This window comes from Callithrix jacchus, chromosome 15, assembly GCF_049354715.1.
Source record: "Callithrix jacchus isolate 240 chromosome 15, calJac240_pri, whole genome shotgun sequence".
In the NCBI taxonomy this organism is placed as follows: Eukaryota; Metazoa; Chordata; class Mammalia; order Primates; family Cebidae; genus Callithrix; species Callithrix jacchus.
Window position 1 is genome coordinate 100,247,566 of NC_133516.1, and position 15,883 is coordinate 100,263,448.

The 15,883-nt window shown below is 39.2% G+C and overlaps 1 protein-coding gene and 1 non-coding gene across 7 annotated transcripts in view; both read right to left on the reverse strand.

The window, feature by feature from the left end:
* MORC1 (MORC family CW-type zinc finger 1) overlaps positions 1-15,883 on the reverse strand; it is a 185,015-nt gene that overhangs the window by 58,703 nt on the left and 110,429 nt on the right. For all 6 annotated transcript variants that reach the window (XR_013526993.1, XM_078350178.1, XM_078350177.1 and 3 more), the window contains one exon: positions 315-380. Coding sequence is in view for 5 of the 6 variants with exons in the window: in XM_078350178.1 (XP_078206304.1) it covers positions 315-380 (66 nt within the window). In the remaining variant the exon portion in view is untranslated. The remainder of the gene's footprint in view (positions 1-314; positions 381-15,883) is intronic.
* LOC118148249 (small nucleolar RNA U3) lies at positions 12,670-12,882 on the reverse strand. The gene has a single exon (XR_004735008.3). It is a non-coding gene; the product is annotated as a small nucleolar RNA U3 (small nucleolar RNA).

Sequence of the window (15,883 nt, forward strand, 5' to 3'; positions counted from 1 at the left end):
TACACATCGGTAGACAAAAAAATACATATGTATATATCCCTAGAAAGTACTGGAAAGAAATACATTGTTTTAAACGGCTATCGTGTGCAGGCAGTAAGATAATGGGTGATTTCAATCTTGTTTGTATTTTATTTTCTAATTTATCACTAATAAACATGCATCACTCTAACAAGAATAAAACGGCAGTTAAAATCTATTAGTGCTTCACTGTGCGAACCTCATAAACCATGATGACATTTTGGCCCTTGATAAGGCTTATCCTTCACAGGGTTAAAACACGACACAAATTGCTTAATCCTACATTAATTACTCACCTGAGTTGCTGAAGTTAGGCAAGTGGAAGTCAACTCAGAGATTTTGTCCACTGGTATAAATTGAGGCTTTAGGGGAAAACAAACCATTAAGGCAAATGTAAGTAAAAATAACGTTCAATCGGCATAGGGTAATGATTCTGCATTCTTTATTTCTTACGGAAGGGTCAAGATAGCAAACCCTCATGAATAATTGTTCAGGAGTGCATTTAAGTTTAGATATACTACAATAGGCCGGGCGCGGTGGCTCACGCCTATAATCCCAGCACTTTGGGAGGCTGAGGCGGGTGGAACACGAGGTCAAGAGATCGAGACCATCCTGGTCAACAAGGTAAAACCCATCTCTACTAAAAATACAAAAATTAGCTGGGCGTGGTGGTGCGCGCCTGTAGTCCCAGCTACTCGGGAGGCTGAGGCAGGAGAATTGCTTGAACCCAGAAGGCGGAGGTTGCGGTGAGCCGAGATCGTGCCATTGCACTCCAATCTGGGTAACAGCAGCGAAACTCCATCTCAAAAAAAAAAAAGACATACTATAATAATGTTCTGATAAGTAGTGACTAGACCGTGCAAGAAAAACCCAATGGTTTGTTGAAGCATTATGGATCAAATGTCTTATGAACAAGGCACCGCTCTGTGGAACTGGGTCTCGTTGTCAGCCTCCACAGCCCTCGTCTCTCTTCTACCAAGTCCCTCTGTTCCCCACCTGCAGGGTCCAGGGTCTGGAAGGAATCCTGACCTTAGGTAGCAGCACTGACTAGTTCAGAGCTCTGGGCCTCACCTTCAATGGACTCTTGGTAAGCTGGCCCTGACTGTGTCTCTAACGCACTCAATGTCCAATCACATTTACTACTCCTCAGGCTTGTTTTCATGTTTCCATACTTTGGCCTGAAATGCCTTTTCCAACCTTGGCCATTTGTCGAATTCCACTCATCTTTCAAGTCTCAGTTTAAATATTATCTATCCTGAAGGTCTCCTCCATTTCCCCAGGGGAGAATTAATTGCTTTATCTTCCATGCCCTCATGGCATTGTTTCTCTTTACATGTTTATAGAGGTAACATAGTCACATGTGACAACACTTTTGTTGAGGCGGAGTCTCACTCTGTCACCCAGGCTGGAGTGCAGTGGTGCAATCTCGGCTCACTGCAACCTCGACCTCACAGGTTCAAGCGATTCTCATGCCTCAACCTCCTGAGTAGCTGGGATTACAGGTGCCGGCAACCACGCCCAGCTAATTTTTTGTATTTTTAATAGAAACAGGGTTTCACCATGTTAGCCAGGATAATCTCTATCTCCTGACTTTGTGATCTGCCTACCTCAGCCTCCCAAAGTGCTGGGATTACAGGCATGAGTCACTGCACCTGGCCAACAATACATTTTTTAGAAGTATGTTAAAATGAAATGTCTTTACTACTTCATACTCCACTTGTCTAATTCATAATCCGTTAACATGTGACCACTGCTACTACTGCCTTCGTCTTTCTGGAAATGTGTTTATATATCACATACATGCGTGTGTGTGCGCGCGCGTGCGTGTTATCAACTTTTCCCACTTTTTGTTGTAGGGAAAGATGGTGGTGCATTATAGACATGGTCTGCATTTGTGCTTTTTCATTTAAGGATATATCTTAGAGGTCTTCGTCTTTTAATACATAAAGAGCTTCTTTATTCTCTTCTACAGCACATTATATTCCAATGTATTGTTGTACAAAAATGTATTCAACCACGTCTGTTGACAGACATTTGGATCTTCTCAATCTTTTACTACACCAACAATTTTGCAGGACCAACCTTGTAAACAGGTAATTTCACATTTCGGTGAATACGCTTACATAATCAATTTCCCCAAAAGTGAAATTTCTGGGTCAAAAGGCACATGCCTTTATAATTTGGATAGACACTGCTAAATTGTCTCCACCAGGCTTTGGTGGCCTAGCATATAGTCATCCTTGCGATTATTCCAAGGCTGCTTGAAGAGAAATACCTTCTCTATTCTGAGAGTGCAGCGTTCACATACACACACACACACACACACACACACACACACACACACACAGTAATGTGTATGCTGCTATTATCATTATTGATTGCTTGGTGTCCCTGGGCTGAGATTAAGTTTCCTATCACAAGCAGGATTGTCTCTTTTTCTCACATTTCACTGTAACTACTTTGATATCATATACACGTTTGATAGTGGTTCAGTCATTTTATTTTATCCTTTACCTTTAGAATTAAAGTTTTTAATGGTACATTGTATTTTCTTTTTTCTGGTGACCTCCATTATAATAACTTCATATAATATTTTTAGTTTTCTCTGTCTTTAGACAGGATCTATATATTTCCTACTCTGAACAGTGGCAAAATTTTATTTTCCCTTCCCCCTTTTCTTCCCCTGTCAGATATTTATCAATAGTATGATCCTTGTCAGTGTTTATCTTACTACTCAGAACTATGTTGAGATCAAATAAATGACATCTTTTGGTCTCCTTTCACAGTTGAGGCAAACGTTAAACTACCTTTCTCCTTCTATCACCCGTGACCTTCCTTTATGTTAGCTGAATTATTTTCACATTGCCAGGGTATTAACATTCAGTTGGGTGTCTAATGTCACATAAGTTTTAGGCTTTTTGCTTTAATTAAATACAGTCAGTGCTTACATCCAGTCCTTTGCTGTAAAATTTTCAGACCTCTCTTGCTGTTTGGAATTTGATCCCTAGTAGTTTCCTCAAAAAGAGACCATGAGAACATTTCCTGAGTTGTTTCCTATTTTTAAAACTATTTACCTGTAGGCTTTTTCTATGAAGAGTAGTTTGGTGAATTTAAAAGTCTTGGTTTACACGTCCTTTCCTTGAGGATCTTATAGTTTTTATTTCATTACCTGAAGCTGATTTTTTTGTAGAGAAGTTTGAAGCCAAAGTGAACTATTTTGTCCCTATAGATGACCTGATGTTTATACCTGTTGGTCAAATGAATCTATATATTTTTTTACAGTCGAGTAATTCTATTATAATATGTCTTACTATTGGCTATTCCAGGGGCAGTTTCTTCCTATTGTGTAGTATACCATTTCAATCATGTAGCTTTAAGTTTTATTGTTTTCCTGAAAAGTGTGCCTGATTTGTATCTTTAAAAATGTGTTCTTCCATTATTCTGTTTTCTCTGAGTATTCAAATTGTACAAATACTGTGTCTCCCTTTCCTACTTCTATCATTAGCATTTTTTGTGTAATTAATTGCAAGCAATTCTTTTGTAATTTCTATTCTTTTTATTTGCGTTTTACTTTTATCCTCTACGCCACGGGTCAGCAAACATTTCCCGTAAAAGGCTAGATAACAAACAGTTTGGCAGGTCACATACAGTCTCTGCTGTGTATTCTTCTCGCTCTTTCTCTCTTTATTATCTAAAAACGTAAAAAGTCATTTTCAGCTTCTGGGCCATGAATGAACAGGTAGTGGACAGGATTTGGCCCCTGCGTAACAGTTTGGGACCTTTCTTCTATATCCCCTCTATGCTTACCAAAATGGTCATTTGTCTTGTGTTCTTTCCAGCTGTATGATTCATTTATTGTTTCTTTTTTACTAAGTTCTGCAAATTATGTTTTATCTCATTGCCTCCTACAGTCTCAGCATCTCTTCATAAATGTTTGTATTTATGGATTAGAGTCTTCTTTCATAAAGATGACTTTTTTCATTGAGTTTTTAAATACGTATGTAGAAATGTGTATGTTTAACCACCTTCTCATGTGCATTTTTCTTTTTCTTTTTTCTAATTTACAGCTTTAGTGAGACATAGTTGACAAAGAGCAGCACAAAATTCCAGTATATAATTTAATAGATTTTTGTATATGTATAATAATCAAGATAATTAACATGCTGATTATCTCCAAAAGTTTCCTTGTCTCCCCACCACCTCTCCCAAACCTGTCCCATCCCTGAGCAACCACTGATCTGCTTTCTGTTGCTGTCAATTAGCTGCATTTTCTGGAGTTTTGTATTAAGTGAATCACATAGTATGCAATCTTTTTGTGTTTGACTTCTTTCACTTAGAAGAATTATTTAAAAACTCATCCCTGGACGGGTGCAATGGCTCGCGCCTGTAATCCCAGCACTTTGGGAGGCTGAGGCGGGTAGATCACCTGAGGTCAGGAGTTCAAGACCAGCCTGACCAACATGGTGAAACCACATCTCTACTAAATATACAAAATTAGCTGGGCATGGTAGTGCATGCTTGTAATCCCAGCTACTCAGGAGGCTGAGGCAAGAGAATCGCTTGAATCCGGAAGGCGGAGATTGCGGTGAGCCAAGATCATGCCATTGCACTCCAGCCTGGGCAACAAGAGCAAAACTCCATCTCAAAAAAAAAAAAAAAAAAAAAACTTATACATATTGCTGAGTGAATCAAGAATGTATTACTTCCTATTACTTAGTTTTCCACTGAATGGACATGCCATAATTTGTCCTTTCACCTCTTGATGGTCATTTGGATAGCTTCTAGGTTTTGGCAATTGCAAACAAAGCTACTTACTATAAGCACACAAGTAAAAGTTCTGAAAAGGACATATGCTTACATTTCTCTTGACTAGTACCTAGGAGTGGAATATCTGGGTCACTAGGAATATCTAGGTATATTTTTAACTTTTTAAAAACTGCCAGACTAGGCTTACTCCTTTAATCCCAACCCTTTGAGAGGCCAAGGCAGGAGGATCCCTTGAGGCCAGGAGTCTGAAGCTGCTGTGAGCTATGACTGTGCCACTGCATTCCAGCCTGGGCAACACAGAGACCCTGTCTCAAAAAACAAAGACCAAAACAAACAAACAAAAAACCCTGCCAAACTGTTTTCCCAAGTCATTTTACCATTTTACATTTTCAACGGTTGCTCTATATCCTAAGTCAACATAGTGTAATCAATCATTTTCACTTTATCCATTGTAGTAAGTGTCTAGTGGTATCTCATTGTGGTTTTAATTTGCAGTTTCCTTAACGATTAATGAAATCGACACTTTCCACATGTTTACTGTCTGCATGTCTCCTTTGGTGAAGTACCTGCTCAAATGTGTCTATTTTTTAATTGGATTGTCTTCTTATTACTGGGTTTTTTTGTGTTGTTTTTTTTTTGAGATGAAGTTTCATTCTTGTTGCCGAGGCTGGAGTGCAATGGTGCGATCTCGGCTCACTGGTTCATGCGATTCTCCTGCCTCAGCCTCCTGAGTAGCTGGCATTACAGGCATCTGCCACCACCCCTGGCTAATTTCATGTTTTTAGTAGAGACGTGGTTTCTCCATGTTAGTCAGGCTGGTCTCAAATTCCCGATCTCAGGTGATCCACCCACCTCAGCCTCCCAAAGTATCAGGATTACAGGCATGAGCCACCACACCTGGCCGAGTTTTGAAAGTTCTTTCCATACTCTAAATACAAATCCACTGTCATATTGTTTTGCAAATATTTTCTCCCAGTGTGTGGCTTGACTTTTCAATTTCTTAACAATGTATTTTGAAGAGCAAGTCATTAATTTTGATAAGGTACAAGTTTTACATTTTTCATTTTATAGTTCATGCTTTTTGTGTCACATTTTAGAAATATGCCAAACACCAGTTCGCTAAAATTTCTTCCTGTATTTGCTTCTAGAGAATTATCTTTACATTTAGCCCTATGATCCATTTCAAAACAATGCTGTATATGACATAAAGTAATAATCAATTGATTCAAAATAATCAATTATTATTCTGGGGGAATACATGGCTATCCAAATGTTTTGGTTCCATTTGTTGAAAACATTATTCTTCTCTCACTGAAATGTTGTGATCCCTTAGCTGCAAATTGGCTGGCATGTATGTGTGGGCCTATTTCTAAACTCTATTCTATTTCATTGCTACCTTCGTCTCTTTTTACACCAATCGAGTTATTACCAGTATTAAAATTAAGCAGTATGAGTCCTTCCACTTTGTTCTTTTTTAAAATTATTTTAATTATTCTAAATTCTTTGCACTCCATATAAATTTTAGAATCAATTTTAATTTCTATCAAAATACTTGTTTGAATTTTAATTGAGGCCAACTTGATAGAATAGACATCTTGGTACTGTTGCCTCTTTGAACTCATGACATAGAATCTGTCTCTATTTATGTGTTTTATTTAATGTTTTCTAACTTTCAGTGTACAGGTCTTACACGTCTTTGTTAAATTTATCTCTAAGTATTTCATATATTTTAATGCTGTTGGAAATGATATTTTTCCATTTCAGTTTCCAATTGTTTTCTGCTAATATGAATAGTTGATTTTCATATATTGATTTTGTATCCTGCAACCTTGCTAAAGTTCATTTTAGTAGTTCTAGTAACTTTCTGTAAATATTATCTGATTTTCTACATAAACTACCAAATCTTAAAAGAAAAAAAAACTTTTACCTCTTCTGCAATCTGAGTGCCTTTTATTTCTTTTTCTCTCTTTTCACACCATCTAGAACCTCCTGTACAATGTGGAACTGGAGGGGTGGAGGGAAACTCCCTTGCCTCATTTCTGACCATAGTGGGAGAACATTGATTCTTTCACTAACAAGCATGATTTTGGCTGCAAGTGTTTTGTAGATGCCCTTTATCAATTGAGAGAATTTTCTTCTATTCCTGCTTTCCTGAAAATTTTATCAGGAATGGCTATACTTGCTTCTTTTTTGTCATTTTATTTTGCTAGAATTCTTCAGCCTTTTTCTCATGGCATTTTATTTATATGTTATATTATCATATGGTTTCTTATTGAAATTGGACTGGAATCTTTTTTTTTTTTTAGTGTATCTGTTTAGATGCCATACTACTTTGTTTTTTTAAACATATCATTATAAAAGTTAGATTTTCCAGGTCCAGCTCTTTACCAGAGTTTTCTACAGAAAGGGTAAGTGGAGGGCAAAATTCTAGGCAAGTTATTTTTCACAAGGAAAGCTTCTTTTCTTCTAAACTCTACAAAAACCAGTGCTTCTGCAAATTATGGCTTATTTGAGTCCTTTCCTGTGCATTTTAGATCTTCTGCTTCTGTGAATCAAAGTTGCTCCAGCAGGGTTCCTGTTGCCTGCTGGCTATTTCAGACAAAAGGCTATAGCTTTCGCATCTCTAGATGTATCTTTCTTCAGTAAGTGTCTATTTGTATTAATTCTTTTGATATGCTATCACTGGGCTCTTCTTTCAATTTCTCTCCCATTCTTCCTGTGGAGCTCCTGCATTATCTTGATTGCTTTGGGCAGCCCTGAGAAATATGTTCATATACATCTATGCTATGGCTTGAATGTGTCCCCCAAAATCATGTACTGGAAACTTAATCAGCAATGCAACAGTGTTGGAAGGTTGAGCCTAAAGGGAGGTGTTTAGGTTATGAGGATTCCATCCTCAGGAAAATGGATTAATGCTAATTAATACAGGGTTTGAGGCTCTAAGTTCAATCTCTCTCTCTTGCCCTGTTTAGTTATCTTGTGTTCTGCCACAGGATTACACAGCAGGAAGGCCCTGACAAGATGCTGGCACCTTGATATTGAACTTCCCAGCCTTTAGAACTGTGAGAAATATATTTCTTTTCTTTACAAATTACCCAATTTTTGGTATTCTGATATAGTATCACAAAATAGACTAAGACAGTTTCCTAGTTTGACTAAAATTTCGGTTTGCATTTTTGTCTTCTTCCATTTTCTGTGTTGCTATTAGAAGACTTTCAGAAAAAGAATGCAGAAATGCTACGTCTATAAAGCCATATTTATACCAAAAGTTCCCTGTAACAGTTTACCTACCGTTATCATTGTATGTATCGCACTGTCTAATAGTTATATGTTGGCATGTATGTCTCTCTCAATAGACTGTAAACTCCCAATCATTTGTTTTATCTGTAGTACCTCATACAAGATTTTGGGTATTATAGGTTCTCAACAAAATGTTGATGATCGGCAGGATAAAGCTTCCAGAGCCTACTGGTCATCTCTTTCACAGTCAAAACAGTGCCCCAAGTCTACTCTACATTCAAAATGTGGTTATTTCTCCACTGCTTGCTGGAACTTAGCACATCATTTAGATGCTTTGTATTAAATTCCAGTGTACACTCTCTTCCAGTGTTTGTATCACTCTGAGATGAGTACTGTTCCTGGAAGAGCAAAGTGGATTTCACAATGTGTGATTCTGTTACATTATCTTTCATTTTAACTCCAGAGTTGCTTGCACCAAAGAACTTGAGATATTATAGAAAAACATAGCAACGATGTCTCAAGTACATTTTGAGTAGAAAGACATTAATAATTGCGGTCAAATAAAACTTTTTTGTGTGTTTGCTTTTTTGAGATGAAGTCTCACTCTGTCACCCAAGCTGGAGTGTAGTGGCGCAATCTCTGCTCCCTGCAACCTCTGCCTCCCGGGATCAAGCAAATCTCCTGCCTCAGCCTCCCGAGTAGCTGGGATTACAGGTGCCCGCCATCACACCCAGCTAATTTTTTTGTATTTTTAGTAGAGAGGGGGTTTCACCATGTGGGCCAGGCTGGTTTTGAACTCCTGACTTCACATGATCTGCCCTCCTTGGCCTCCCAAAGTGTTAGGATTACAGGTGTGAGCCACTGTGCCCAGCCCCAAATAAAACATTTTAAGGTAATACAGAAGCAAGAACAGACCCAGTAACAACCTCTAGTAACAGGATGAAGGCAAAAATTCACTCATAACTGGAAGCGCACAGCAGGAGACAGGGGAAGAGCTCAAAGACAGCAGCACTGAACACCCTTTCTCCATTACATCTACACCTAGAAGGTTTTGCCACAGTCAGTGAGTGCGTTACATTTTAACTGTATCTTTAGCAAAGTGCACCATACCCTTAACAACATCAGGTCTGCTCCTCCCACCCATCTGGATTCTACTCATCTTCTTTCTTCATTCTATCACATGCTACTTTCACTCTGGAACTCCAGGGATAGCTCAAGTTCAGTCTTTTCCTCTCTTAAAAATTATCCACCTCTGAAATGCTTTTCTCTTCTTTATAATTTATAGTTCTTCTAATTCTTTCAGAATTATCATCAATGATCTTCATACACACAAAAACTTCCTTTCCCACAGTTGTCCTTTCTCTGAATTTATTATACCCCTCTTGACTTCTCTTCCATTCCCAGTCCGGCCTGAGAAAAACAGTCCATCACATCAGCTAAACTCTGCCATGCTAACCTAATAATCCTCAGTCCCGGATCGATCACATCACTTTCCATCTCTGCGGAAATTCCAGGTGCTAAAATTTGTGCAAACTGAACATCTCTTATCCAAAATGCCTGGGAACAGAAGTGATTCCCAGCACAGTCAGTCTGGGAATCAGATTTGGGATTTTTTTTTTAATTTTGGAATATTTGCACATATATAATTAGTCATCTTGGGAACCCAAGTCTGAACATGAAAACCATTTATGTTTCATATACACCTTATACACGTAGTTTTAAGGTAATTTTATACAATATTTTAAATACTTTTGTGCATGAAACAACATTTTGACTGTGTTTTGACTGCAACCTGTCACATAAAACCAGATGAATCTCTTGTTGCGTCATGTCACACTCAAAAAATTTTAAATTTTGGATTATTTTGAATTTCAAATTTTCAGAACAGCGATGCTTAAATCCACACTACAAGAAACATGTCTGGTTCTCATACTCTTCTGGACGATCTTTTCACTTTTCCCTAACTAGTTTCTCTATCCATCTCCACAAAGATTGTTCCAAATTTTTACTGTACCCTCCACATCAAACCTGCGTCTTTCACTCAGATGACCCTGCCTCCTCTGTAGATAGCAGAAAAAAAAAATTGAGAGGTTTTTAGGTCTGTGTGTGAACACCCTTAACTTCTTGTCCACATTCGCAGAAGAAAACATGTCCCTCTTCCCGCGCTAACTTAAACCCTGCAGCTGGGCCTCAGTAATCCTTCCTTCCTCTCCTTGTTGGACTCTCTACATGAAAAAGGTCCCACCACACCTGTGTGCTGTATTTCTCCAATTTTACTGGCCTTTTTCTCTTAGTCCAGAAGCATTGTCTAATCTCACTCTGTCACCTAGGCTGGAGTGCAGTGGCGCCATCTCCACTTCCTACAGCTTTTGCCTCCCAGGTTCAATCGATTTCACCTAACCATGAATTGACCTCAACCCTACAGAACACCCTGGCTGTCACCCCATGTTTCTTTGCTTCTTTAGTACAAAACTTTCTGACATGGCTTCTTACCCATGGCTTCCATTTCTTTACTTCCCATTCACCATGTCCCCTCATCCCACCTGGCTTTCCCTCTGAAACTTATCTTGCTGAGGTTGGCAATGGCCTTTCTGTTATAAGGCCCAATGAACTCAGCACAATGCTAAGTACTTATCATTGATCATAATAGATAACAGAGGAAATACTTGCATATTTAATTTAATAATCCAATGGAATTGAAGTGAAAGGTCAAAGCAAAATGTAGAACACAAGATTAGGGCCGGGCGTGGTGGTTCACAACTGTAATCCCAGTACTTTGGGAGGCCAAGGTGAGCAGATCACCTGAGGTTGGGAGTTTGAGACCAGCTTGACCAACATGGAGAAACCCTATCTCTACTAAAAATACAAAATTAGCTGGACATGGTAGCACATGTCTGTGATCCCAGCTCCTTGGGAGGCTGAGGCAGGAGAATCACTAGAACCCAGGAGGCGGAGGTTGCTGTGAGCCACGATCATGCCATTTCACTCCAGCCTGGGTAACAAGAGCAGGACTCCATCTCAAAAAAAATAAAATAAAATAAAAATAAATAAATAAATAAATAAAACCCATGAGATTAGGGGAAAGTTTTCTAAAGCCTTGAGACAAAAAGTAGCATACTTTTTATCTGTTGAAGCATACTCTGTGGAAAGAGCAATTTACACATGATTAGTGCACTACATTTACACGTGTTAAGTATACTAAATGAAGCTGACCCAAATGAAAAATGTAAATAGTTCCCCTAAAAGTTTTCCTTCTAATTCTAATTAGAGACAGAGATTTCCACTAATAGATGAAGATTTTCAGCATTACTTTTGGGGTTGGCCTAGAGTTTTAAAAACACATTTTTTTAAAAATCACATATGTACTTTTCTGAGGAATATATTCGTACATCTTTGATTGCATTTTTGTAAAATAGAAATCTGAATAACACAGTTAATCTACTTCAAAATCTGAGTTACTTAATGAGTTCGCCAATGACAGCATCATTTTTATCACCATCATCTTTTCAGATTTCAAAGAAGAATCGTTACCCTAGAAAGATGAAAATATCAGTATTCATTTGTTAAATGGCACTTACAACTTCTCCCAGCAAGACTATTGCATTTCTTTATAGTTCAGAAAGTCCTGCAAATCACAGGCAGAATCAGTGAGAGCTGCATGAGATGAACAATCTCTGGAAGTAGAAAAACTGAAGGATCCGTAAACCAGGAATAAAGAATTGAATAGCGGAGATGCACAGAATCATTGCAGAAGCGGCAGAAATGCAGATTCCAAAGCACCAGACTCAGAGATGCTTGTTTAGTCTGTCTGGCGTAGACCTCAGGAGTGAGTGTTTCTATAAAATTGTGACACTGCTCTCTACCAGAAAGTCCCATAATTGCAGACCCACAGCCCTGGAGAGTAAAGAATGCTCCTTCCAAATTTTCTATCCATTGTTTGTGGGACTACAGAGAAAATAATTTTATGTTTCTATAGAGCCAGGATTTTCTGATTAAATTTACTTCACTTGGGACCTGGAGTAAAAGAGCAAATCTTAGAATTTGATCTGCAACTGATTATTAGTGGAGAAGGCACCTAAAGAGATTTGCCTCCAGAGACATTTCCCTCTCTGGAGGTATCTGTTTACATTTTAAGGGAGGAATAAAATCTGGGACCACGGAGACAAGACCAGAGTTGTCAAGCTGAAGAAACTAGTCTCCTCTTTCCCCACCCCTAGAGATCTGTTTATATTCCAAAGGGTAAGTAAGAGCTACAACCCAGGGTCCTTCCCAAAGTGCAAAAGAGTGTGGAGAGGGTGGTTGCTACTGTCCTATAGAATTGTCCGGACACATTTTCTTAGGAGTTCTCTGCCTATAGTACACATTGTAGGATATCATCTGATCTGACTCTCACCCGATCCATTGCTCCAGGGGTAAAAAGTGGAGCAAAGGGTAATTAGCATGATTACTTGTCTCATAACGATTTGTTCTGCTTCAGAAATATCATGCTTATATTCAAAATAGTATTAGTAAATACAGATATTTGAAACATAACTGCTTGTGATAAAAGACTGGCAACGAATATGGGTTCTAAAATTTGAATGGGTCTTTGTAAACATCTAGCTTAATTCCCCACCCCCACCTTTTTTATTTGTTAAAGCAGGAACCACTCACCTGTGTCCTCTCCCTATTCCTCTCCCAGAGGAAGAGAGGAATAATCACCAATAGCAAATGAACGGCTAGTTGCAGTGAAGCAGCGCTGGCTCCACACTCAGGAGACAACGCTGCGCCTCCTCCTCCTGGTTTCCTGTGCCCTAAATGTTCAGAGAAACTTCTCTAGAAATGATCTATAGGCATGATTCCTGAAAATACAGTCTTCTTCTTCGTCTTTTCCCCAGGCTGGGGATACTCAGATCAAGGACTACAGACACCAGACAGGCCTGAGGTCACTCAACTAATGAACAACAGAGCTGGGACCTGAAGGCAGGGATCCTAACGCCAGGCCACAGCTGTCCACTACATCCTGCTGCTTGCACCTCCTTCAAAGAGCTCCTAAGCATTCCTCCTCCTATAAACCTTTCCAAAGTCACTTTGCCTTCCAAATCTGCCCGCTATAGACAGAGCTAGTCAGAAAAAGAAAGTATGATTACTATTAGCAGTTAATGTCTCAATTGCTCTTACACAGAAGAGCAACTGAGCCAAACTGAAACGAGAAAAGCAGAGTCATCTGAACAGCTTTGAACTAACAATCAATCCTATGTTTCAGATGCACTCCCATTCCTACATCACGCTGGCCAGAGGGGAATATAGTTCAGTAATAGAATGAGGCGTCGGAGCCAGTCTGCATTGGCTGAAATCGTGGTTCTGCTGTTCCCTAACTCCATCTTTGGCAGATTATTTCTCTCTGACTCGGTTTCCTCATCCACAAAACAGGAATCAGAATAATAATAGTATTGTAATGAGGATTAAATGTCAGTGCAGTTAGAGCACTGATAGAGGCACATCCTAAGTGTTGTTATCATTTCACCCCTGCGCTCATCCTTCTCATTAGGTTTCTTCCTCTATGTAATATGTACAGTTATAGGAATTAGGTAGCTTTAAAATTCACCAAAAGTATACATAATTCTGGAAGTCTCAGGGAGAGACTGGAGAGAAGGGAATTGGAAATATGAAAAATATGTAAGTATCCTTTATTACAAAATATTCTGCGGTGACAACATGGTATAATACGTGCAGAAACAGATGGTGGGTGAACCGTAAAGCGTATGAAGCTTAAGCGGCAATGTCCCTCCCTTACACAAGCCTCTTCTATGGCACTGTCTAACTGCATATTTATAATTTGGTATTTTCTACTTTAAAAGGATCCCCAAAATTGTATGAACCTCAGGCTCAAACAAAACAAACTAGATCTGCTTCTATTCAGAAGCATTTTAAGTAATATCTCCTTATTTTCAAACGCCAGAAATTATTCCTAGTGGTCTTGGCTAGTGCCTACAAAACATTCTTGGGGTCCCGCCAAGAAGAGGAAAGGTTATTCTTGACCATTATGAAGCAAAATTCATGGACTCATGTCAGATTTTTAGGACTGCATGCAAACCCTGGTGTGTCAGGAGACCCTGTAACCTGGTTAGAATGCTGGACTTGGAGGAGGAACACTAACTGAAGGAGTGGAGAGATGAAATCACATGCTGGTAAAGTACAAGGTGAAAAACAGGCCCCAATTAAGATGAAGTATGAATTTTACTCAAGCCTCTAGAAATTTAGACAGAGGAAGGGAGAAGATTCACACCACAAATATGGTCAGAGAACAAGGGTTGATTGAGGCTGAATCAGGGGTACAAGATACAAGATTTAAGTTCAAAATCAGAACATCAGTCATGAAACACAGTTCCCCAAACTGAATTCAAAATATAAATTTAGGTCCTAAGTAAGAAGGAAATTGGGTCAAGCAAGTTGAAAAACAGATTCAAGCTCAGAGAGGAGGACTCAGGTGGGTTGGTGCCCAGGGGTACAGGCACAGAGGCACAGGCTTCCTTGAGAGGGGAGCAGCAAGCAGCCTACTGTGAAAGGAAGCTGAAGACTTGTATCTTACTCTACGCGAAGTCAGGGAACAGGCCCTGAGGTGTACCCAGGACACCAGGCAGCCTCTGATAGTCCCCGATTAACATGCACGCTAACTGGGGACTGGCTGTACAGAGAGTTCAGATGCTTAAGGAGTTTTTGCAGGGTAGAGATCAAATAGGTGCATTTGGATTAAAACCCAAATTAGTATTCCCTGCCGTGAAAATCATTTCAGGCAACACATCTGAACCTCTACTCCTCTGTCCATTTCTGCTGGTGTGAACAGGAATGACTGACTAGCATGCAAAGACAGGGATGTAATGAGGCAAGACTGCCTGCCACTATCAAAGCTATTGGTGTCCTTCTTGGAGGAAAAATGTGTTCCCTCTGTGCTCAAACTTCTCTTGGCCTTTGAAAACAGCATTTGGTCACTTCTGTGAAACTCAGGAGTAGACAACAATGAATGGTATTCCTCAGTGTCAACCCCATGGCAAAATAAAGATACTTATAAAGCCAGGAGCTGAGAATGTCCTGAGTTCCCTGCACCACACTGTGCCACACGGCCAGGCTGTCCTGACGCCCTTTAATCATCAGTGCTGCCTGGGTCAGTTCAGTAAACTACGAATGCTGTTCCATCACATCAGCTTCTCAAGAAAGGACGAAAAAGAAAATAATTTGGACAATCAGTGCAAGTTAAGGAGTCGAACTCCTATTAGACGCCTACTGTGGCCAACATTGCAGCACGTGTGGTGGTGGGAGGTGCACAGAAGAAAGCAGTACATGATACCTGCCTTCAAGGGACCTGTACTCTAGTAAATCATAAGCAATTTGTCTAATGTCTCTTTTCATATGCCATGAACCTAAAAATGTGAATATATTATGCATTATCCCTCTTCGAAAAGCAATACATCACCATAGAGAAATGAGCTCTTTGTAGTAAGAGCAATAAAGGAAAATATTTCATCTACAATAACTAGAATAGCCACTTATTAGACAAGGGCCTATAGGTGTCACAAATTTTGGATCATAACCATTTATATAAGGAGACTGAAAAGCACTCTTGAAGAATAAATAAATGTATTTTCTATGGCATCTGTCAGTATAGTTATACAGATTTGAAAACTCAGCAGCCTATACAATAATGACACATTAAAAAGATTAAATTCTACATGGAAAAATGCATTCACATTCTTCATTACAAGGTTGTACTCAGATACGCCATTCAATCTGAAAAACATAGCTAAAAGTTCAGCAAGCCTTCTTTGCTCTACATTTACTGCTAAAACAACCAACGTGGGAATTGCCAGATTATAGTATT